The following is a 25,863-nucleotide window of genomic DNA, read 5'->3' as shown; positions in this document are numbered from 1 at the left end:
CAATTGAAGTATATGTATGAATTTTAATCTTTTTTGTCACTTGTAATTCTTCAGACGCAATTTTTTTTATATCAGCAATCGAAAATGCTTTATATTGTAATAAATAGATTTTATATTAAAAAATATTCTTTTTAGAAATGTCTTCTATTGTTTTAATTATATATATGCCCCTTTATTTTGTATGCATAATATAATAAATGACAAAATATGAAATTCAGAATAATTGTTCAGACGCCCCCATAATTTTTTTTTTATTTGAGCCCCCTGAGATTGTATAGGCTGGCGACGCCCCTGATCGGCCTCTTTTTTGATAATTTGGCCTCATAAATCAACATTTTCTAGCGGCCTCGTCAACAAAATGCCCACCTGGTCTTATGGCCAGTCCGCCCCTGATCAGAAATAACCGGGAGGACAGCCTGTGTTCGTGTATAACGTGTGCTCCATTTGAGCAGGTCTTAGACCAACGTGCTATATAGGATAAGAAATATTGTAAATTCAAGGATGGATTTTAACCCTAATAATACTAGAAAAAAATTAGAAAATGTTGAGAATTTTTTAAACAACACGAAAGATAGGTTATTTAATACCTTTGGTATTAATCCTCTGACTACATCTTTGGGAATTAAAATAGGTTAAAAGATATATAAATTTTATAATGATACTATCATATGTTTTGTAAATAATAGATTATTGGTCATCATAATATACATAAATTAACATTACTATGCAAATATAATTATATTTTTTATACAAAATAAATTTTCATATAAAATATTTATTTTAGATATAGCTACTAGTCCTGAAATTGTTGAAGATAATTGGTCTAAATATTTAGAAATATGTGATATTATAAATGAAACACCTGAAGGGTGAAACATACTTCCAATTAATTTATTATATTTTTATCTAATAGGCCTAAAGATGCTTCTAGGGCTATTCGCAGAAAATTATGCATATCAGCAGGAAAATACAATAATTCCATCATACATACTCTCAATGTTAAATTTTTATATTTTGGTTTAGGAAATTTTAATTTTAATATAACCATAATCTCATACACATATCCAAGAATTTCCTAGGTAGGTCATTCTAAGTCAAATCACCCCATTATTTGGATTCCCCCTTTTAAAATAAAAGCAACTTGGTATGATGTATCTATAGGTTATAAATTTTATACAATTTATAAAGTCAAGGCTTAGAACAAATATATACAGATTCATATTTTTTTGAAAAAATTTAATATCTACTTCTCTTCCTTCCCATTGTTTTAAAAAAATTAACCCACCTGCCCACCCAACATTCAAAAATGATTTGATTGGTTGGTTTGCTTATTTATTTTAATTGGGCCTGACCATATTTTAACTTTTGTAAAAATACCTTGGGCCTAAAATTTTTTTTAGAATAATTGGGCCATGTTTAAAATTTTTTAAGAAAAAAAATACCTAGATTGGGCCATATATTTTAAAATGTATTTTAAATAACCAATAAAATTAAAAAAAATATATTTAAAAACAAATCTGGGCCAGGCCTGAAATTTTTTTTAAAAAGTAATCTGGGCTTGGCCTGAAATTATAAAACCAGAGCCAGGTTGGGCTGAAAAGTATTATTTAAAAAAATTTTGGACTGGGTTGAAAATAAAACATCCTGGGCTGTGCAAATGGGACCTTTGCAGGTCTTTGATGATTATGAAATAAATAAATATTATTTAATAAATATAATATAAGCTTGATCTTCTCATTTTGCCTGTAATAAATTTAAATTCACCAGCCCACCTGGTAACCCATTGTTTTAAAAATATTCTCAATGTTAAAAAAAATTTATAAATGTTTTTAACCCACCTACTCTCATGTGCAAATAGTATGAGCAGGCAGGTTTGCAAACATCTATTTCAGAGTCCAATAAGGATATTTTCATCTTTTAACAAATCAAAAATTACCCGAATATTTAGTTTAAAATTACATCACAAATTTTATATATTTTTTAGCCTATAAAAAATTCTTGTTACCCTGCATCCAAAAGATAAAAAAATGAATTGAAAAACTTTTAAAACTTTATTAAAAAACATGAGATTTTTGCACTAGTTACCCAGCCTGTTATATTTATCCAGCAACCCACTCCTGATAAATTTTTTTTACTAAAGTTTCCATCCATCTAATTTTTTAGGCTAGCACATTTTTTATGTCTACCTAATTTTCCACAATGTCAATTAAGGCTCTTATATCTACTCTATGACTATCTATTTCTATATTGACCGTTTTATAAATCAATTGTGTTTTGATATCTTTATTATATATTTGTAATTGTATCATATCAAAATAACGCTAAATTTTTATTTATAAACTTAATATTTTTCAAATAGTTCAAAATATTCATGGAAATAAAAAGAATTTTAATGGCTGGTTGCCAAAATTTTACGAAAAAGTAGGGCTTGCGAGGCCTGACGCATTTATTTTATATACCATTTTCCTGACCCGGCCTAATAAATTTATTGCATGGCTAGGCCCTTTTATAAATTTCTCATTTCGTTGATGTTGAATATTTTTTTAATTATAAAAAAAAAATGATTTATCGTTCATGTTAAATATTGTTTTAATTTTAAATTAAAAAAATATGAAGGTTTTAAAAAAAGATCTAAATGACTTTTATTTTATATTTATATTTCGTTCATCATTTTTCGGAGATGAGGAGTTGAGTCCATGCTCTTCTATAATGATATCAGATGATATATTTACTTAGAAGTTGAAATAAATGATTATATCTAGTAAGGAATTTTATAATATTAATATTGATTGCATTTTATGAAAATTAAATTATCCAGGGGTTATTGTATAGACTATTACCATTGACTGAAACAGCATTTTATGGAAGAATCGATAAAAGTTTTATAGCAATCAAACCTATAGGTTGATACAGACGCCTTTTCATCATATCAGAGGTTGAACATGCTATGCACTTTTCCATATTCCCATTCCCAAAAAGTACTCTTTGATCAAAATTCTGCTAGTAGCTAAAACAACTACAATATCAAGATTGATTTATGCAATTAGGGCATTGACTTTAGTCGTGCCAGTTGATATCTCATTGGTTAGTACAAAATCATGAAATGAGGAGCAAATATGTTTACCGCAATATGAATATTCTGACAACAAATATGTAATTTTGCTATATAGTTCAATTTAAAATATTCTGTTAATCTTTTCTTTATGTAAGGATATCAAATCAGCGGATATAAAAATGCCTTGTAGAAAATTTATATATTGTGATATGATATATGATGGATAATCTTTTTGTAAGTATTCCATGTATTTTTGAAACTTTTCTAATCATATTAAATATTTGGAATTAATTAAAAATATTCCCGGAAATTTTGAATTTCTTTCCCTTCTGGGAAAATTTAAAATTCTCAGAACGTTTCTTCTTTACATTAATTATTTAAATGTATGAACTCAGTTGAGTAAATTTGTTTATGAATTAACACTAATTTCTATTTAGAGCCTTTACGTTAGCCGAAGTTTCATTAAATTTTTGAAAATTTGGATGTGTGTAAATTTTATTTCATCTATTTTATTTCTCCTCGTCTATAAAGATATAGTTGTTTAAAAATGATTAATCATCTTCATTAGAGTCGATATCCGCTAAAAAAACTATAATTGAATGTGAAATTATTAGAAGAGGTTTTGTAACTAATTATTTATAAGGCGAATAAGTCAAATATATAAAAATGAGTTGATTATTTTAATTATAAAAGGAAATGAAGGAAGAGATATATTATATATTTATCAGAGGTAGTACACGCCTGTAATCCTAGGACTAATTTTTCAACAGCTAAGAGAAAGGCATGAACGTCTCATATATCATTGCTTGTAAACTGGATTGAATTGAAGCTTTTAATAAAATTGAAAATTCTAAGATTATAATTCAATAATTTTAGGATCTTTAATTTTTCAACAGCCACGAGCAAGGCATGTACATCTCATATATTATTGCTTGTAAATTGGGTTGAATTTAAGCTTTTAATAATAAAGTAAAAATATTCAAAAAAGTCGGAAATCAAAAGTCAACTAAGAAAAGTAAAAGTAAAAAATCTCCATAATTGTTTTGCCTATAATATATCCTAAACATATTATTTACTTAAATAATATATAAAAAAATATCTTCTGTATGCATAATAATAATTCTTCTAATTTTTCATTAATTCCATTATAAATTTCTTGAACTCTCAAAATATTTATATTACTCTCGATAAATATGCAAACTTCAGAAAAATTCAGACTAATTTAATTTAAAAAATAATAAAAAAGAGTAACATTTACTCACAACCAAATTTTTAAATAAAAAATATGATTTATTTTATGCACCGCACTTTACATCAGAGAGCTGCAGTGGTACCATTTGCACGGTCCGTATTTTTTATAAAAAAATCTTTGGCCTGGCCCAGGTTTGAATTTTCAGGCCTGGCATAGATTTTTTAAAATAAATTTTATTTATTTTTTATTTTTATAGATAACAATAGCTATTTAAAATATTTGGTTTTAAAATATTCGGCCTGGCCAGGGTATATAAAAAAAAATTTTTTTGGCCCAGGGCGGGTATAAAAAATTTAAATATTGGGCCGGGCCTGCAAGTCTGCTTTATATTTTAAAAATTAAAATCAAAGGAGCGGATATTAAGCGGTACTCTAAAACTCAAAAGCCGGAGTGGAAGCTAGCTCCTTTTGAAATGGCGGGAGAGAAATAGTTCCCTTTAAAGAGGAGCGTTAACAACTCGATTAATTTTTATGAGAATAATTGGGTTTAAAGTTTTACTTGATAATCATAAAAGATAATTACATAAAATAGTAAAATATAATTTTTTTTTTAAAATTACAATTGATACAATAATTACTTGATGTTCCTTACACATTGATTTTCGCATAAGTGACAAGAAATGTCATCTTACGCTTACTTGATAATTGCCGGCCTGATTTTTCGAATATTATTTTATTTTATCTGTTTCCACGTTATCTTCAATTTCAGGAATACATCGCTTCAAAGTCATGATATTTATGGATAATTTAAACAATTAGTCATATTTTCAGGTAGAATTAAGCCAAAATTATATGATGAAATTTGATTTAACCGTTTTATATGTCTTTATATATTATAAGAATTAGGGATGCACCGATACCACTTTTTGGACGCCTATCCCATCCGATATTCCCTATATTAAATTGATATCGGCCGATTACCGATTCGAAGTCATATCTAATTTTGTATTTTTTAAAAATACCAATGGTTTTAATTTTTAATATACTTTTTATTAGTATAACATCTATAATTTAACTTTTTTTTGACCTTTTAATAACAAAAAATTGTTCAAATATGAATTTTTAAAATAACATAGGTCTAAAAATGTCCGAATAAAACATAGGAAGAGATATCTATGAATCCCAACGAATTCCATATTCCAATACGATATATATATATGACATATATATAATTATAAAGTTTAAAGGAGAGATATAACTTGATTGTAATGAATTTTTTACATTTAAGTTACTGGACAGTTGCGTCAAAAATTGCGGCCACAGGTTTCATGTTTACATAGCAACAAGGGAATTTTCCAGAGATTTGATCAAAATTCTCAATCCCAAATTTAATCCCTCATTCGCTATTCAACAAAGGATTCTTGCACTCATACAGGTATTTACACATATGTCCGGAAAGATTTCTGGCTAATTTAGGTTTCACTTATCATTGTTACTATTAAAATATGTTTTAAAACATTTGTTCAGAGCTGGGCTAGAGCCTTCACAGATTTTCCCGACCTGCAGGGGGTTGTTCAGATGGAAATTGAACTCAAGTCCAAAGGCATTGAAGTACCTTTGGCCGATACCGGTTGCATCTATTCAGTCCAGAAAACGAGCATTGATAATTACAATCAATCGATCAATAATTTAGGAGAGGCTTGTACCCATTTGGTTGGAAATGTAAGTTTTTAAACAATTTATAATATTGATACATGAACATCTCTTAGGCCATGTCCTGGTTCAACTTAATTTGATACTTATTAGGGATTTTGAACTAGGACACCCTATTTTTGATTTAAGTCTGTACATTTTAAAAAAAAGTAAAATTAATATCCATCCAATAGTCAACTTTTTTTTGAGTGAATTTTTGTTTTTAAAAGAATCAAAATGTATTTTTGTTTAATAATTTTAAATATACAATATATAATATATATTTTTGTAAAGTTATTTGTTATGCTTAAACATACGCATTGTTTTTTTTATCGTGATAGAGTGAGTAGACTAACAAACCAGACCTTGAAAAAATTTGAAGATTTTTTTCGCTCAAATTTTGAGCAAAAATTCTTTGAAGATAAAAATTTAAGATTTTTTTTATTTAAAAATCCTGTGGGATTAAATCTCTTGGGTTTTTTAGATTTTTTTGGATTTATTATTTTATGAAATTTGATGTAAATAATTATTCTCTATTATTACACGCTACACCAATTAAAGCGAAAATTTTATAATACTCATTTTTTTACTCTCTATATAAATCGAAAGAAGTTAACAATTTTTTCCTCAAATTTATTAATATTTTAAGTTTTCTGGAGTATACTAACTAGAATACACAACGCACATATAAAAGTAAAATATATTCATTTTTTATTTTATTCTCGTAAATTTTTTTTTTTTTTTCTCTTTAGCTTTCACCTTTTCTGGCGGTAAGCTCCTTCAACATCTCTCTCCACTTTATGTTATTCATACAATCTCTTTTATCTATTTTATACTTCTTTATATTGGCTCTAACTTTATGGCCCCATTGAAGTTTTGGCCTTCCTCTTTTACGTTTGCCCATCACTTCAAACTTTCAACTTTATTTCTTATGTAGTTCATAGGCCTTCTCATTGTGTGCCCATACCACCTAAGTCTGTTTACCATTAACTTAGCCTTAATGGGCACTACCTTTAAACTATTTAGTATTCTTGTACTGCGCACCTTATCCTTTCTTGTTACCCCAGCAATCATCCTCAGCATTCTCATCTCCATAGTTTGTAGACTTCTCCCGTCTGATTCTTTGGTTGGCCATGTTTCCGAACTATATAGAATAGTTGGTTGTACTATGGAACTGTAGATTTTTCCCTTTAATTTGTGTGGGATTCTTTTGTCAAATAGCACTCCAGATAAAGATCTCCACTTTAACCACCCTTGATTAATCTTATTCTTTATCTCTTTTTCTATTGTGCCGTTTGTTTGTATAGTGGAGCCCAAATATTTGCAGCTTTTAATTGCGGATATCTGCCAATCATTTATATCAATACTCTCCGTTTCATCTCCTCCTATCACCATATACTCCGTCTTTTCTCTATTTACTTTTAATCCGTGCGTTTCTAGGATATTTATCCAATTCACTAACCTTTCTTTCATTTCATCCTTGGATTCGGCAAGTATCACAATATCATCTGCAAATATCATATTTCACGGGACTGTTTGAGGTATAGACTGTGCTAATACATCTATTACTGTAATGAAGAGAAGTGGGCTGAGAGCCGACCCTTGATGAACTCCTTCGGCTATTGTGAAACCTGCTGAAGTACCTGTTGTGCTACGGACCATTGTTGTATGTCCCATATACATATCCTGTATTATTCTTATATATTTTTCGGGAACTTTTTTGTGGCGTAGCGCCCACCAGATAAGTTTTCTTGGGATTCTATCGAAGGCCTTTTCTAGATCGAGAAAGACCATGTGTAGCTTTTTGTTCTTTTCTCTGTATTTTTCACTCATTTGCCTAATTGCATGGATAGCTTCGGTTGTTGATCTTCCAGGCATAAAGCCAAACTGTGTCTCTCCTATTTCGATTATATCTCTTAATCTTTTTTCTATTATTTTTTCGTATAGTTTTAGACAGTGTGACATTAGTTTTATGCCCCTGTAATTTTGACAATTGTGTGGATCCCCTTTATTTTTGAAGATAGGAACTAGATAGCTCTTCCTCCATTTTTGGGGAACCTCTTCATTTCCAAGTATTTTATTGTACAGATTTGTGAGGAGATGTATTCCATCATCTCCTAGTGCTTTAAGGCTTTCTATTGGAATATCGTCTGGACCCCTAGCTTTGTTGTTTTTCATATGCTTGAGGCATGTGATTATTTCTTGTTCCGTTATAGGTTGTACAAGGTTTTGACAAGGGGAGTGTTCATCGAGATGCAATATGTGGGAATTAAAGTTGAGAAGCTCCTGAAAATATTCTTTCCATCTATTCATTATTTCTTTTTCCTTTATTATCAATTTCCCATCTTTATTTTTGATTACTTTCGGAGCTCCGTTTATATCCCTAGAGTTCTTTTCTCGCTGTTTGGCTAATCTGTATATTTTATTTTGCCCTTCTTTGGTATGTAGATCTTCGTACATGTCATCGTATGCCATAGATTTGGCCCTAGCCACCTCCTTTGTAGCTAATCTCTTGGATTTTTTGTATCTTGACTTGTCATCTGCATTTTTGGATTTGTACCATATTTTATAAAGGGCTTTTTTCTCCTGTATAGTGGTTTGTACCTCTTGATTCCACCACCATAGTTCTTTGTGTGATTTGTTGCCTCCTCTTGTCAAGCCTAGCGTCGATTTTGCAGTGTCTATTAATCTGGATGAAAGGTCTGTCCAGATTTTTTCACTGACTTGTGAGCAATTTATTGTTTCAATGTTTGCATTGATTGCAAAGGCATCTGTCATTGTTTTTAATTTGCCCCATTTGATGCATGGTTCCAGTTTTATCTTATTTTGAGGATTTATTTGAGATTTGTAAATCCATGATTAGTAGCTTGTGTTGTGCGGCGATATCTTCTCCTGGGATGACTTTGCAGTCTATTACATCTTTTAATCTTCTGCGAGAGATTAGCATGTAATCTATCTGTGTTTTCCTAGTACCACTTTCATATGTTATTAAATGACTGTCTTTTTTCCTATAGTAGGTGTTGGTCAAGGCAAGGTCGAAGGCTTGCGCAAATTTCAGTACGTGCTCTCCTTCATCATTTCTTTCTCCGTATCCAAAACCACCATGATGCCTTTTGTAGCTATCTCTTGCTTTCCCCACATGCGCATTTAAGTCACCACCAAGACTAGGTCATCCTTAGGGATTTCCATTACAGCTTCATCAAGGATAGCTCTAAAGTCATCTTTCTCTTCTTCCTTGCAACCCGTTTGAGGAGCATATACTGATAGGATGTGTAGTATTGATTGACCAATGCAGAGTTTTATCTTCATTAGTCTATCAGAGATCCTGTTGACTTCTACTATTGAAGAGGTTAGGTCTTGGCTGAGGATGATGCCGACACCGTTCCTATTGCTAACAAGTATAGTACAATTTATACCCATCTCCAATCATCAAAGTTTTCTGTCCTTTCCATTTCGTCTCTTGTATACACGCTATATCAACTTTTCTCTTGTTCAACATTGATGCCAATTCTTTCGTCTTACCTTTAAGCGTCCCAATATTCAAACTTGCTAATCTTGTTTTCTTTGCTTTGACCTTTACTTTATTTTTCACAGGATGGAGGTCTACACCCTGCGCGTCGCATGGAGGGAACGCCCTAGCTTTCATATTCATATTTTCATTTGTGTCCTTCATTTGTTTGGACAGGTATCCTTAGCACCCGGCTGTCCAGGCCTGTCGGTGACCGGGGTGTCATCTCTAAGCTCTGAAATTCATCATACCATATGTCTTTACACATCAGTCATCGAAGAAAAACTTGAAAGTTTTTATGGTTCTTACCAGGATTGAACCAGCGTCCTTGTTCATACTCGTGTTTCCAAGCCTACATCTTACCCATTAGGCCACCCCGGCGATATTCTCGTAAATTATAAATTGTATAAAATGATATACAAATACAAAAAAAAATTTGTCGCACCCAACTTTCGTAATGCTCTTACATCCTGGTAATTTGCACCTAAGTTGAGTTAATACCTTTATTTCGTTTACACAAGACATCTGCTAGCGTCATATCAAATATATATTAAATGCTACTTGGTAATAGCATTTTCGGAACCTGATATGAATTCTATATAGTGCTAATAGGAAATCTATAAGATCCACTCTGCTTGTTTTTAGTGTAATTTTTAATAATGGTTAGACATTTCACCTTAATGATTTCCCTTTTTTTGGATCAAATCGTTTCACGTCTGATATTGGGTGGGCCCCTTTAAAGCTGCTCATTAGATAAATGGAACGACTGTCAAACATATTGATAACAGATAAAACTGCTTCATTGGTCACCGTTTTTTTAACAAAACTTCCTCTTCTTTTTTTTTATTAAATTATCGGCAAAACTTAATTTTTGAGGCAATTTGCCTAAATTGTATCCCCCTTTGCGCATATAACTAGTAAGTTTATGCTTGAGAACCAATTGTCAAAGCATAACTTGAAATTTTATTGCAACGGAACGCTACAACCATGTGTATAACTGAATTCCCACAAGCCCCGATATCTGACATCCCATATACATTTCATAATTATATTTAATACCATCATTTCCACATTATAAAAAGAATTTAAAAGCCCACTTTTTAGGTTGGGGTTGTATTGTTTTATCTTACTTCGCCCTTTGAACTCATTGACACAGATTTTCTCCTTGCGTAATTTTTTTTTGAAATATCTGTTGTGTTCGTCAGCATAGGTCATATTTTATGAAGAACATTATTCCTTCAGTCCAAATAAGGCATGCTTTCTTATTGCTATTTAGGTGAAAACATGATTTTATGAACTCCCACATTTTTTACTGGCATAATATTAGCCACATTCGCTACTCTAGTATTAGCTGTTCACTATAAACTAGCTCTTGGCAGATTTATGCTTATATAGATCAGAATTTCTATGAATTGTTCTAATTCATCTAGCTTTAAATTAAAGAGCCTGCTTATATCTTTTTGAATTGCATATAGATTAGATTGTAATACTATTAGTAGTGGAAGTATATTTACCTGTAAAATTAGAAGTTATATAAACTCTGCCCTTGCCCCAATATGAAACATTTTTTTACACCATTAAAAAAAATGATGTGTACACTAGTGATCTGCATCGGGTCTAATTTTTCAAGCCCGGCCCGAAATTTTTTTTATAAAGTTTGCCCGGCCCGAACCCGAAATTCCGAATTTATTTAAATATAGAAATTAATTTTTATAATAACTCAAAATAAACGTTATATGTTATTTGGCGTCTACTTTCTATAAATAAAATCAAATATTTTTATTTTACATAAAAATTTTATCATAAAATTGATAAATTTAGATATATTTTAAAAAGTTTCTAAGGCCAGACCCGACCCGGCCTAAATTTTCTTAAAAAATATTATTCGGGCCGGGTACGGGCCGGGCTTACTCTTGCAGATCTCTTGTACACTGTTTACACATTGTAAAATTTTGTTCCAACTCAAATATTTCCTCAATTCCGGAATAAACATGGGCAGTCTCCAAATTATGCACCCATTTTTAAGGGAAAAATTGGAAAATATCTGATTAAATCGGTTATGACAAGATGAAACTCTTTTTATAACTCCGTGAAATCATTATATAGTCTTTATTAAGGATAATGGCCAATTTGACGAATCTTGTGATATATACGAATCATATAGATTTTCATCCGTTCTTAGATATAAGTATGGTTATTGTTAATTAAAAAAATATACGTATATATATGATTATATAGGTTATGGAACCTGTCGCTCTGGCTCATTTTATTTTAAAACTTTTAAAATAATTAGGAGGATAATGATTGAAACTTTTATTATGGTTCCCGTTCTAAATCGCTAAAAATTGGAGATTTCTCTTATATCTCCTAGAAAAATTTTGTAGTAAATTTGAAATTAATATTAATAGATGCTAGGGAAGTGTATTTAAGTTGAGAATTTTAAAAAAATTGATATAAACGGAGGAAATACCATCCATATTTCCAGTTTGATTCCCAAATTGGTAATCAAATTGGGAGCAATGATATTAGCGGGGACCGTCTTATCATTTTACATACATTCATTAATTACCGGTTGTGATTTTGCAAAATGGTTTGGACATATAAACTTCTTTATTAATATTTAAATACTTTAAAGTAGGAATTTAACTTAAGCTTCAGAATGATATGTAATTGTGTGTGTATGTGTATGATATATATTTAATTAAAATTATGTTGCCATGTATGTATAGTAATTTTAAAATGATGCTGCCATATATATTATTTTAAAATAATTTATACATTGATTTAGCATTATATTATATCATGCATTAAATCATATTTAGGTTTTTACCTATACATTAAAGATTTAGTTAGGTGTATATGATATATATTTAAAATAAACTGATGCAGCCATATATATAGTGATGAAGTACCAAAATCTTGGGAAGTAACTCAATCAGCTGGTGAAGACTTGGTTTAAAAGAAATCCAACTATATATTTGAGAACACCAGAAGCTACAAATATAGCCAGGGTTACCAATTTCAATATGAAAATGGGTGAGTTATTTTTTAATAATTATTTGACTGTTTTAAGGGAAAATAACTTTCTACCAGGTCATATATAATATGGATGAAACTGGTAAATTAAAAATATATTCGATAGCAAATCTTTGATATTTTCATAGGATTAACAGTTCAATAGCCTAATAAAGTTATAGCAATGAAAGGGGAAAAATAGTTTGGGGAAATTACTACATCAGACTGGAAACTCATGACCTTGACAATTGCTGTTAATGCTTAGGAAATTCTATTACACTTATGTTTATATATCAGGAAAAAATTCTATGATCATTATTTAAGAGATGGCCCTGTGGGATGCATTGGCGTGTCCAATGGTTCTGGATGGATGCTGGCTAAAGATTTTATACATTTTTAAAAACATTTTATAGAATTTGCTGAGCCCAGTCCTGAAAAAATGTTTTACTTATTCTAGATGATCATACATCTCATCATATTGAAGTCATTGAGCTGTCTGAGAGTGGCATTGTTTTAGTGACTCTCCCTCCCATTGCACCCATAAACTCCAACCATTGGATAGAACCTTTTATGGACCTCTTAAAAAATATTGCAATAGTGCCTTGGGTGCATGGATGAAGATGCACCCCAGGTAAAAGTTTTACTAATTATGATATCCCTGGAGTGATAAAGGAGATTCTTCCAAAAGCCACCTCGGCTTCAAATATTCAGAAGGGTTTTTAATCGTTATTTAATTTGAATTTATTTATACCTTGCGGCGAGATTATTTTAGTTTGTATTAACATTTTATCGATACAATTTATGTTTGTTTCTTAACTTTAAAATCAATTTAGTTGATCGTTTGATAAAGATATAAAAAGAACATTTTTCTTTTGTTAAAAGGAGATTAATAAATTTTTGAATTATAATAAAAATGTAATTTATAAATAATATTACAACATAAAATGTAATTCGTTTATTCTATGCAATTCAACATTAATGAATTTCTGATTTATAACAAAAACTTATTACCCTAAATCCCTCACGTTTCTTCACTCGGGTATTTTGTCTTAGATCCTTTGATCTTTAATGACAAAAATTTGAATCCATTATATTTTAATAATAATAAGCCTAATGAGATACAACTAAATTTATCTGAAATTACTTCGTAACCATCTTTCAATAATAGTCCAGTTCATCTTCTCAGATGGAAATCGATTTTACTCCAGAGAATATTATTCCCCATCCCATAATATTTTTTAAAAAAACCCTAGTAATCAAATAACATCATCTATTTTAAGGTCATTTCCATATAAAAAATGGCCAGAGCTAAGGCCACTAATCGGGAAAACACCATACAAGCCAAAAATAGAAAAGCAAAAAAAAGCTTAAATATGAATATCGCTAGAAAAAAAAATGTGGCTTAGTATGCGGCAAAAATTATCATGTACACCATCAGAATGAAAATTGGTTCTAAGACTTAGATTGTCATTTATGGGCAATGGATTTTGTTGCGATTTTAATCACTTTTTTATTTGTAATAAATCTGATTAAATATGTAATAAATCATAATTATATATTAATATTATATTTGTTGTGTTTTTTATATGAATAAAATGCATGAAAATGATAGGCTAAAACATGACCTACAAAGGGATAATACGCTTCCCCCCCCCGTGTCTTTTTCATAACTCAAAATTTTTTATTTTTTTTCTTAGATATTAATTTCTTATATAAAGAATAAAACAACGTTTAAATTATTTTTATAAGTTACTTCTCCTTTTCACAGCCTCTCAATTTTTTAAATATAACCCCGGTCTCCCCTATATTTATTTTTAATGGATTCGAACACATTAATAAAGATGAATATATCTTATCAGCGATATTATACCCTATTTAGATTAAATTGACTCTTGATAAAATTAGAGGTCAGGTAGAAAGCTTCAACTTATTTCAAGTTTGATAAAATATCTTGACAAAGAAAAAGCAGACTTTCCTTACAACACACATATCAGATTATTTTCTAATGAGGATATGAATGTAGATCCTTTTGAAGTTGATTTTAAGCTTTTTTCAAAATAAAGATCTCCAACTGAACGTGTGTTTAGCACGGCGAAAGCTGTCGACTAATCGCTCTTGTTTGTCTGATCAAAATTTTAAAATGAATTGTTAAAAATAAATAAATTATTACAAAAATGATCTTATCTTATAATATTATTTATGTATAATTTTAATTATATTATTTATTGGAGAAAATAAGGTATGATGCAGCCTATTAAAATATTTCAATTTTATATACAAATATAAAAACTTAAAATAAAAGATAATTTTATAATTTGTCATAATGTTATATTAAATTTGATTGTGATAATTGAAAACTTGCCTCAGAATGTTTGGTAATGTCAACATTTTCCTTTAACCATTAATATTGTTCAACATACTTAATATCCTTGCGTTTTATGATAAGAGCACCAGGACCTATTATTAAAATGTTTTATTATATATATATGTCGTTATTTTTAAAGGGATCAGAACTAGCCGGGATCATAACGGGTTTTAAAGGGATAATTAAAAAATTAGGGTTTTAAGTTAAGGAATGATTATACGGTATTATCATGTTTTGATCGTGATAAAGAGGAATCTTATTTTACAAAGCGTTTTACGAGCTTTCGTTTAATTTTTTAAAAATTTTATTGTTATTTACAGGGATCCAAACCGAACCTGAACCGAACCGTTAAACCGCTAAAAACCGGTATTTTTATCAAACCCAAACCGAACCTAAACCTCTAAAAATTTTTTAGCCGAACCTGAACCGAACCGCTAAATGCCTCTGAACTGGTTTGAGTTTCATTATTTTATGCTTATAAAATAATGTGTAAGTTATTACTAGTAGTATATTGCAAAAATTTTAATTATATTCAAATTGTTTTAAAAATTATTATCAATAACATTTTATTGATAAACGTCAGTCATAATTTTTATAAACTTTAGTATATTGCCATTTTACAACACGTTTTAAATATTTTAAGCTTATAAATTATAATGCCTAGAAAAAAATTAAATCTAATATATAAATTATTTACATATAGTATTATGAATGACACGTCAAATGTGATATCATACTAGAAATGCCAGCTACCCAAGTTAGTGTGGAAATATGTTTTTCAAAAATTAAATTTATATTATTTTCTTATAGATGTAATTTGAGTGAGACGAATTTTGAAAATATATTAATTGTGCAGCTTAATAAAAAAATTTTAAGTAATTGTTCATATTAAAATTATTTTAAATATATGTATTTGTTATATTTAAAATTTTATTTTTATTTTAATAATTTATTAAACTCATTAAATTACAGAGGATTAAAAAATATATATTAAAATGGATATATTAAAAATTAAATATAAAAAAAATAAATATATAATATATATATAATCTATAAAGACATTAAAAAGGACTATAAAAAAAATATATATATTTAAAAAAAAGGGGGGTGTATATCATCCAAGAGAAGAGTGAATACTTAAAAAATTAGCGGCAAATTTCCAGGGAAATCTGCGGGCGAAGGTAAAATCCTTCATTGGGGTCCCCTGAGATCTGTCTCTTTTTTTTAAAATAATTTTAATAAAATTGAGGGCCTCGTTTCCAAACATGCCTAAGGTATTGGTAAAGATAGGAATGAACATAGTGTTGGCGAGGCCAGCGTATTTATTTTTTTAAGGATTTCTGCCTTTTGGATAGCAGAAAATGAGAGGTTAGATTTGGCTGCAAAATCAACGCAAGTGTAATACCATGTTAGCGGAAGACCATTAGACCAGGGTATGAGAGAAATACCATCCGGGCGTATGGCGTATTCGTTTGAAAGACCCACTGGTTCGAGGGTAGATGGGATATTAACTTTTTTGAGGGCGGCTAGTAAAATGTTATTGATAGATTTATGACGAGGTTGTCGTCCACGGGAGAACTTGCAGTGCAAGGGATGGTAAGTCTTCGATTCAATGGGCTGACCACTGTCGATGCAGATGGAGGGAACTACGACATTACAGCCGAGGCGGAGAGTTATAGATATACGTAGCTGTTCGCCAGTCATGAGAAGGCCAAGATTGGCGCTGGGGATGGCTTCCAACCATTCGTAGCCAGAGTTTGCATTTAGTACCAAATTATTGGGATTTTCCTCAAAGGGCCTGTTCAAAGATATTCAACGGAACGGGCGATCAGAGGAAGATCCCAGTCTTTTTGGGTACTGGAAGCGCGGGACGGCTAAGGGTGGGAGAGCAGTTGTTGTCCCAAAAGGTGAGGGCCTGTGAGAGGTCAGTATCTGAAGGAGTAGATCCATTGTCGATAATAGATTGAGCAGCAAGACGAGATGAGATAAAGGCTGAGAGGGAAAGTTGTAAGGGGGATCGGATACCAATACCACCAGACTTGCATGGAAGGGTGGCCTGGAGCCAAGATGAATTGGAGAATTTAAGGTTTAATATGTTTTCTAGGAGATCCTTAATTTGGGTTTCGTGGGAAACTAGCAAATCGATTTGAAGATTGGTGAGTATCTCAGGGCATAGAGGATTTTGGGTATATTAAAATAGTTTTTGATTAAAAAAAAGGATTGATGAGCGGGTAGGTAATTAAAAAGTGAGTTTAAATTAGATAAATTGTCGAGGGATTTGTTTAAAAAAGTTTCGATTGCTTTTTCACCCCCTATCGGTGATCTAAGATGTGTCATCTCTTCTCTGTTGATGGCGAGGAATGTGGTTTCTGAAGGGATGGATGTTGTAGGGTTTAAGAAGCAAATCTCACATTTGGGGAGGTTGAGAGATAGTCCTATTATATAAGAGAGATTTTCGATGATGGGGGGAATGGACATGACTGTAGAGAGGTTGCCTGAGACTATACCTTCATCGAGCTACCAGGAATTTAAAGTGAGGTTAGATATAGATTGAATATCCAGGATTATCTTGTGTATCCCGATGCAAAAAAGGGCTGGGCCTAAGGGGTCTCCTTGTTGGATTCCCTCCTGAGATTTTATTATGTTGTTATTGTACTTTAAAAAAGTAGGGCTAGAGTAACTGTTGAGAATGTATGTAGAATATTGAGGATATTTGTGGCAAAACAAGGGAACGAAATATTGACGTTTGATTGTATTGAAAGCATTTTTGAAATCAAGTTTTAAAACGACATTGGAATATTATTTGAGAGGGTAATGCGAGCAAGATGGGCTGAAATTTCAGAGCCTCCAGGTACACCAAACCCTAGCTGAAGTGGCGACAGGAATGAAGAAAGAGATTCCTTTATTCGTAAGGCAATGATCTTAGAGATAGTCCTTCTGAAGAACGACCCAACAGCAATTGGGCAGATACCTCCATCCTTTTTTTTGGGGGCTATAAGGCGGGCACCAAAGAGAATAGGAATGATAGGTGGTGGGAGGGGCCCATTAAGAATTAAATTTAATAACCTGGTAAGGTTCTGCAAGAGGGCTTTGCATGATATGTTAGGTTTTAAAATGTCTTGGATGAAAATAGCACGAATGCCATCTAGGCCTCCAGAAGAGTCTCTTTTGAAAGATCTGACAGCTTTGATCGTCTCATCAGAGTTGATTTCAGATATTATTTTATAATGTGCAATTAATAAAAACGAAGGTTTTTATTTTAATTATGAAATAAAAAAAAATTTTCCTTATACATAAACCTAAAGAAGGTTTGAATACAAAAGTGTTCAAACCGGTTTTTAAAGGTTCGAACCGAACCAATATTTTTATTTTTTGCGAACCGAACCTGAACCGAACCGATATTCGTTTCGGTTTAGATCCCTGAAATATTATATTAAAATGTTCAAATAATACTATAATTAATACATTTTTAAATGAAGCAGATATATTTATCAAGACAATTTTAGAATATTTACAATCAAAATTTGATTTTAATAACTCTATTTACAAATATATAAATATTATGACCTTGGAACAGAAACCATCAATTGATGGTTTTTATAATTTAATAAATATATTAAAAATACCGAAAGATATTGATGTCTTGTTTGAGAAGATTGTAATTCTCTCTATTATTTATGATTCGCCAAAATACTTAAAGTTAGATGGTCTAAAAACAGAGGAGAATTGGGTAAAATTTTTTCGTAATAAAATATGCGAGTATGTCTTTTCCTTACCTCATTCTTATGCCTCATCCGAGCGCATTTTTAGCCTGATGAGGACTGACTGGATAAAGGAAAAAATCGGATTGCTATAACAACAATAGAGGCCGAGCTAATGGTTAAACAAATATATAATATGTCATTCCAGGAATTTTATAAATATCTCAATTACGACTGTAAACATTTAGTTCTATTATTTAAATCTCAAATAAAATATAATTAAGTTTTAGGGCGCTATAAAATTTATTGACAATTATTAACTGTAAAGATGAACACATCTTCAGCATAATTTTGTGAATCTTTATTAAGATTCTTCTGATTGCAACTACACATTAACAGCATGTAGTAGATTTTCTACATGTGAAATCATTCCTAAATACACCTCTCCCATTCATTATTGGAATTTTCAAAATGTTAGGACAGCTTTTATAATCTTTATTTAAGAAATATTTTTTTAAAGGATTTTTAAATTTTATCGATGGGCGGGTATTAAGAACATATCGCAACCAACATTGTGCTGACTCAATTCTGTAAATACACTCTGTTTTTACCAAATTCACTGAGGCATTATCAGATCAGAAAGCTGACATGCAATTTATTGATAATCTCGAATCTGCTATATTTACCATTATATGGTTGCTATGTCTTTGGATTTTTCACTATTTGAGGGAAAAAATTTAATAGTTTTATTGAAACGAAATTTTGTTGAAATAGCAGAGGATCAAGGAAGATATTTTAATATTTCCCTTATTAGATGCATCTATTAGAATTGCATATGTAGGCCCATCTTTCAAATCGTCAAGAATTGACCTCCTGGATTTAGGTCCTAAAGTATTGATGATAGCCAAGCTCATTTTTGTTCTACAAGTTTAGTTTCATTTATATTAGAGTCGTTAAATATTATTTGAAAAAGATTCTACCAACATTGTGATAAGTTTTTCTGTGAATGTTGTACTACAAGATAAGTGATTACAATTGCAGCAACTGTAGTTGCATCTGTATTATTTCTTACTTTTGGAGTACCTTATGTATTTAAACGTGATACGTGATTAGTAAGCGCCTATATCCCTATAATGTTTTACTCGCACACGGTAGATTTCCAATTGCGGTCGTTTTGTGGGACATTCGCATAAAATATATTTTTAATTGTAAAATTAAAATCGTTTTTTTTATAAAATTTTATCTTGTTTACATTCTTTTATATTTAAAAAAGATCGTTGGTTTTTTAAAAATTAATATATTTAAATTAATCAAGATGTTATTTTATTTTGAAAAATAGTTACCTACTTTATATTTATATAAACTAATTATAAAAAATAATAGGCGGATAATTAAGTCAATTCAAAATCCTGGCCGAAGGCCCGTAAAAAAATTTTTTTAGCAATTTTTATATTTCTACCGCAATTTTCATATTTCTCCTGCATAATACCAATTATCTCCCGCCAGGGATCCAAACCGAAACGAATATCGGTTCAGGTTCGGATAAAAATAACGGTTCAAGGTTCAGGTTCGGTTCACAAAAAATAAAATAATCGGTTCGCTTCGAACTTCTAAAAACCGGTTTGAACACTTTTGTATTCAAACCTACATTAGGATTATGTATAAGGAAAATTTTTTTTTTATTTCATAATTAAAATATAAACCTTCATTTTTTTTATTTGCACATTATAAAATAATGTTTAATTTATAAATCTAACAAAGAAATATATCAATGATTAATTTTAATCAGGGATGTGAACCCTTCGACAAAAAAAAGGGTCCGGGTTCGCCTTTAATAAATTTAAAAAGGACCCGGGTCCAGGGTTCGGGTCCGGGTTCAGAGGAAACATAAAAATAAAGACTCAAAATAAGACTTTTTTTCATTCATTTTTTATTATACTTCAATATATACACATTTATAATTCGAAATGAGATAATTTATATTTTAAATATTTTATTCAATCGCACAATCATGATATCTTCTAAAATATCATCATTCAGATTTCCACGTAAATTAGTCAACGATGAAAATCCACGTTCTACGCTTACCTATAGATAGTCATTTTTATAATACATAAATTATTGTACTTGTGTCGCCGGTACAGCCATGACGATTCTAGAAAAGGTATATAATTCTGGATATATTGAAGAATTTTCCTCCCAGAATTTTAAAATGTTTGCATCTCTATTTATTCTCATAACTTCCGAGAACTTTTCTATTAAAGATTTAATAGATATTTTTTGCTCCTTTCTATCAGATGATAATTTAATTTTTTTTCTCTATCTAATAGTAAAATTTCCAGATCATCAATATCGTTATCATATCATTGTTATCGCTACAACCAGTAGATATTGTTGTAACCACTAATGTATTATAAATAATAGAGTTTTGGGTATGCCATAAATCTTCAAGATGGTCTATAGCCATTTGTTTTTGCTCACTACTTAATAAAACCTGATATCGCGGGTCTAAATATATAGAAGCATATACAACACTATTTTGTAAATATTGTTGCTCTCTTATTTTCATATTTTCTAATACTTCATTTGAAAAAGAACTTGTTAATCTCCCTAACTCTAATCGACATTGTTGTAGCTGTTGAAAAAAAGAAGAAATAAATTTAATATAATACATCAAATGTCAGTTATTTTCTGACAGGGAAATTAAGTTTTCCTTGGGGGAAGAAGAGGAGATAAGGATCACGGGGTGTATTTAATTGTTCGGAAAAACCCGTAGTTGGAGATTAAGAGATATTGGATTAGATGTCAGCTGTGGACCTTTGGATGTCAGCTGTGGACCTTTGAGAAATGAAGAATTGGATAATTATATTATGTTATATTTTTCTACATATTTTATGTTAGATTGTTGTGGTTTTATTGGAAATAAAGATAATTATGTTAAATATGGATCGTCGTTAATGGTCAATGGTATTTATTTAATATTATTAGAAAGAATTATTTTGGGTTGTTAAGTTATATAATTGAGAGTAAAGGGCATTTTTGTTATATTTAAGGTAACTTGTAATATTATTGTGATGACAGAGTTAGGTAGAAATGGTATATTTTTCTTAGGATACTGAGTAATTCCTAGATGGAAAATATTGTATTTTCTACATATTATATATTTGTTCCTTCATATATAATATTAAATGTATTTATATACGTATGTATTGTAATTTTATTTTTAATCTTTGTTCGGCCAAGTTTCGCAATTATTTTTAATACCTAAAGATGGATTTTTATATTCATTTTAGGAAATATTTATAAAGATGTAGCTTTGTTTTTTTTCACATGATAGAATGAAAATTACATGTGTTGAAATTGCGTTTCACACATAGACAATGTTTTCACATTACATTATTATATGTAAAATCATTATTTCCTAATTACCATGAATCATACCCTAATAATGTATATTATAGCTAGTAGTTCCCAAATGTCTTAAAATGAATAAATTATTATGTTTTGCGGATATTACATTGTCCATATTAATGTTCCGTAGATTATAAATGCAGATACCCCAATGTACATGTCATTATTGATAATGTCTGTTTTGGCGATTTTATATTGAAATGTACTGGAGTTATTATATTATAAATCATTATAAGGGAAGTTGATTCGATAAATTCCCTGAACATCTTCAAGGCCTCCCAATACAATTATAATGGGCGAGTCGATACAATTCAAAGAGGTGATTCGATACAATTCAAAGGGGCGATTCGATACAACACCACCACAAAGAGAGGGACGCTGGGCTTGTGAAGGGTGGGCGTGTTGTAGCTGTTGAAAAAAAGAAGAAATAAATTTAATATAATACATCAAATGTCAGTTATTTTCTGAGAGGGAAATTAAGTTTTCCTTGGGGGAAGAAGAGGAGATAAGGATCACGGAGTGTATTTCATTGTTCGGAAAAACCCGTAGTTGGAGATTAAGAGATATTGGATTAGATGTCAGCTGTGGACCTTTGGATGTCAGCTGTGGACCTTTGAGAAATGAAGAATTGGATAATTATATTATGTTATATTTTTCTACATATTTTATGTTAGATTGTTGTGGTTTTATTGGAAATAAAGATAATTATGTTAAATATGGATCGTCGTTAATGGTCAATGGTATTTATTTAATATTATTAGAAAGAATTATTTTGGGTTGTTAAGTTATATAATTGAGAGTAAATGGCATTTTTATTATATTTAAGGTAACTTGTAATAGACATCTTAACCCATATGCCATAAAAATCCGATAAACATAATTGTTCTGCTTGCACTCTTAATGTTGTTATTTTTAAAGGAACCAGCACACTAGTAAGCTCTTTTACTTGATTCCAATCATCTTCTGACAAAATGATTTCACATGCTTCTATGATAAAATTATTACAGAAATCTTTCAAACTTAATAATCGCTCTAGCATCATACATATAAAGGACCAACGTGTTGTGCAATCTAAAATTGCCATTTACCTTTTCATGGATTTTAATATTCTAACAATTGTGGGAGTTCTTAAATATTTTACAACATCCCTTGCTTTATCAATTATAGTTTTAAGGTGACTATTTTTTAGGGAGATTCCACTAAAAAAATTAATAAAATTATAAAAATTTTACATTATTTTTTAAAAATTAATAAAATTATAAAAATTTTATATTATTTTTTAAAAATTATAAAAATTTTATATTATTTTTTTAAAAATTAATAAAATTTTATATTATTTTTTAAAAATTATATTTTTACATTAATTTTAAAATAAAAATTTTAAGTTAAAAATTTTTAGCACCCTGAACCCTTGGACCCTCCACTTTTTAAAAGGGTCCGGGTCCGGGTTCAGCCAAAATACGAGGGTCCAGGAAGGGTCAGGGTCCGGGTTCACATCCCTGATTTTAATATGAACAATTACTTAAAATTTTTTTATTAAGCCGCACAATTAATCTATATTCAAAACTCGTCTCATTCAAATTACATCTATAGGAGCAGGGTTTCGAACCGTTTAGTATAACGGTTCGGTTCGTTCCGGTTTTTAGTTTAAAATTTTATAAAGGTTTTGTTCCATTTCGGTTTTTTAAAAAAAAATCATATCGGTTCGGTTTATAATTTATAACGGTTCTTTTCGGTTTGTTCCGGTTTTTATAAATTTAATTTAAAAAAAAATTAATCATTAACCATGTATATATTAATTTTAGAGAAAAATCTTTTTAGTTTATAATTTCTTATTTAATTTATCCATGATAATCTAATAAATATTTTTATTAAATTTAGGAAATATAAATTAGACAAATTAGTTTTTTTTATTTTATAAATAAATAAGATAAAAACAAACATGCGTAAATACAATAATGAATAAAATAATATGTATACTATACTATTTAGGTTTAAAAAGAGAATTCGAACGGATAACTAAAATATTTTCTAATATTTCAGGATTTAATTTAGTTCTCTGGGCAGAGAGTATAAACTTAAGGCTTGAAAATGCTCTTTCTACGGAGACCTGCGTAGCTGGAACTGCTAGCACAGTTATAGCTAACTTATAAAGTTCTGGCATACTATTCTTTACATTTTCCCAATAATTCAAAAGATTAGTATCTTTTTCTAATCTCTCTCTCTATATTATCAAATGACAGAATTATATATTCTATTTCTATACATTTATTATAATTTTCGATGCCCTGAGAATTATTCTTATTAAGACTTTCATGCGACTTTAATAAATCTTCAAAATCATCATCTAAATTATCCTTCGAATACGAACACGTAGGCATAGTATTTAGAATTTCAATATTCTGATTATTTAGATTTTGTATCAAGTTCCAAGTTTTACAAAGATGTTTTCTGGCCATCTCTCTTTCTTCGAAAGTTAAAAATACATTATATCTAGGGTCGAGATAAATAGCAGAGCAAAAAACTTCATTTTTGAAATTTATTTCTCGTGCTTTCATCGTAGAAACTAAAAGTCTGGCAAATGGAGTGTCTACTTTACTCGTTTGCATGAGACATTTGATCCACGCAGCATAAAAATCGCCCATTGTCAATTGTTCACTTTGTAAATATTTTGTCAAAACATAAGCTGGATATAAAGCTTTTAATATGTCACTAATTATTTTCCATTCATTTTCTGATAAACATTTTTCGCGATCTCTTTGGAGCGATATTTCTTGGCAAAAGCTTTTTAACTCAAGTAATCTCTCCAACATTAAATAGATAGAGTTCCATCTTGTGCAACAATCTAGTTTTTTCAAATTTAATTTTGAGAGAATAGCCATTGTTGTCTGATATCTTATTTTTTTGCAGATGTTTCTTGCTTTATTTATAATGACAATTTCATTTGAATTTTTAATGCAATCATTAATTGCTAATTGAAATGCATGTGAAGCTCATCTAATACCTATTAATATGGATCTGGCATTTGGTGTAAGATTAATATTTTCAATATTAAAAAGTTCTTTATTTTCATCATGAATTATATCATTATTATTTAAATCGTCATTATATATATCATTATTATATAAATCATCATTAATTAAATAATCGTTAAGGTCATCATCTTCTTCATCGTGTAGTATTAATAGCTAATTAACTTAATCATATTTGCTGCATTATCGGTGGTTATTGTGTAAATCTGCTCAATTTTTATTTCATATTCTTTTAGAACATCTAGAATAATTTTTTTAAGATATTCTGATGTGTGTCGTTCTTTAATCACTTTCATGCATAGAGTCCTTAATTTTATTTTTCCGTTATTTATAAATTGAATATTGATCCCCAATATGGACCTATCATATCTAGTTGCTATATCTAATTTTAAAGAATTAAGTTTTGATATACTTCAGGAAAATTAAAATTTTAAATTTAGGTTAATAATTTAAAATTAATTATTTTTAAAACCGTTTTGAACCGGTTTAAACCGGTTCAAAATATTTATAACGGTTCGGTTCGCTCTTTTAATATTTTCTTCATAACGGTTCGGTTAAGGTTACGGTTCAGAAAATCATAACGGTTCATTCCGGTTTTGCGGTTCGGTTCGAACCCCTGATAAGGAGATAATATAAATTTAATTGTTGAAAAACATTTTTCCACACAAACTTGGGTAGCTGGCATTGCCAGTATGATATCAGATTTGATGTGTTATTTATAATGCTATATGTAAATAATTTATATATTAGATTTAATTTTTTTCTAGGCATTATAATTTATAAGCTTTAAATATTAAAAAATCTTGTAAAATGGCAATATACTAAAGTTTATAAAATGATTGACGTTTATCATTCAAATATGATTGATAATAATTTTTAAAACAATTTAAATA

General features: G+C 29.8%; 1 protein-coding gene across 3 annotated transcripts in view; it reads left to right on the top strand.

The window, feature by feature from the left end:
• The first annotated feature begins 494 nt into the window (after nucleotides 1–494).
• Nucleotides 495–25,863, top strand: part of LOC135927670 (TOM1-like protein 2) — a 109,121-nt gene continuing 83,752 nt past the window's right edge. For all 3 annotated transcript variants that reach the window (XR_010572142.1, XM_065463812.1, XM_065463813.1), the window contains exons 1-5: nucleotides 495–631; nucleotides 785–869; nucleotides 914–998; nucleotides 5,535–5,681; nucleotides 5,774–5,968. Coding sequence is in view for 2 of the 3 variants with exons in the window: in XM_065463812.1 (XP_065319884.1) it covers nucleotides 502–631; nucleotides 785–869; nucleotides 914–998; nucleotides 5,535–5,681; nucleotides 5,774–5,968 (642 nt within the window). In the remaining variant the exon portion in view is untranslated. The remainder of the gene's footprint in view (nucleotides 632–784; nucleotides 870–913; nucleotides 999–5,534; nucleotides 5,682–5,773; nucleotides 5,969–25,863) is intronic.

The sequence above is a fragment of the Gordionus sp. m RMFG-2023 genome, chromosome 3 (assembly GCF_954871325.1).
Source record: "Gordionus sp. m RMFG-2023 chromosome 3, tfGorSpeb1-WG-v2, whole genome shotgun sequence".
NCBI classification, from domain to species: domain Eukaryota; kingdom Metazoa; phylum Nematomorpha; class Gordioida; order Chordodea; family Parachordodidae; genus Gordionus; species Gordionus sp. m RMFG-2023.
The sequence above is the reverse complement of the archived record's forward strand: the minus strand, read 5'-3'. Positions and strand labels throughout refer to the sequence as shown.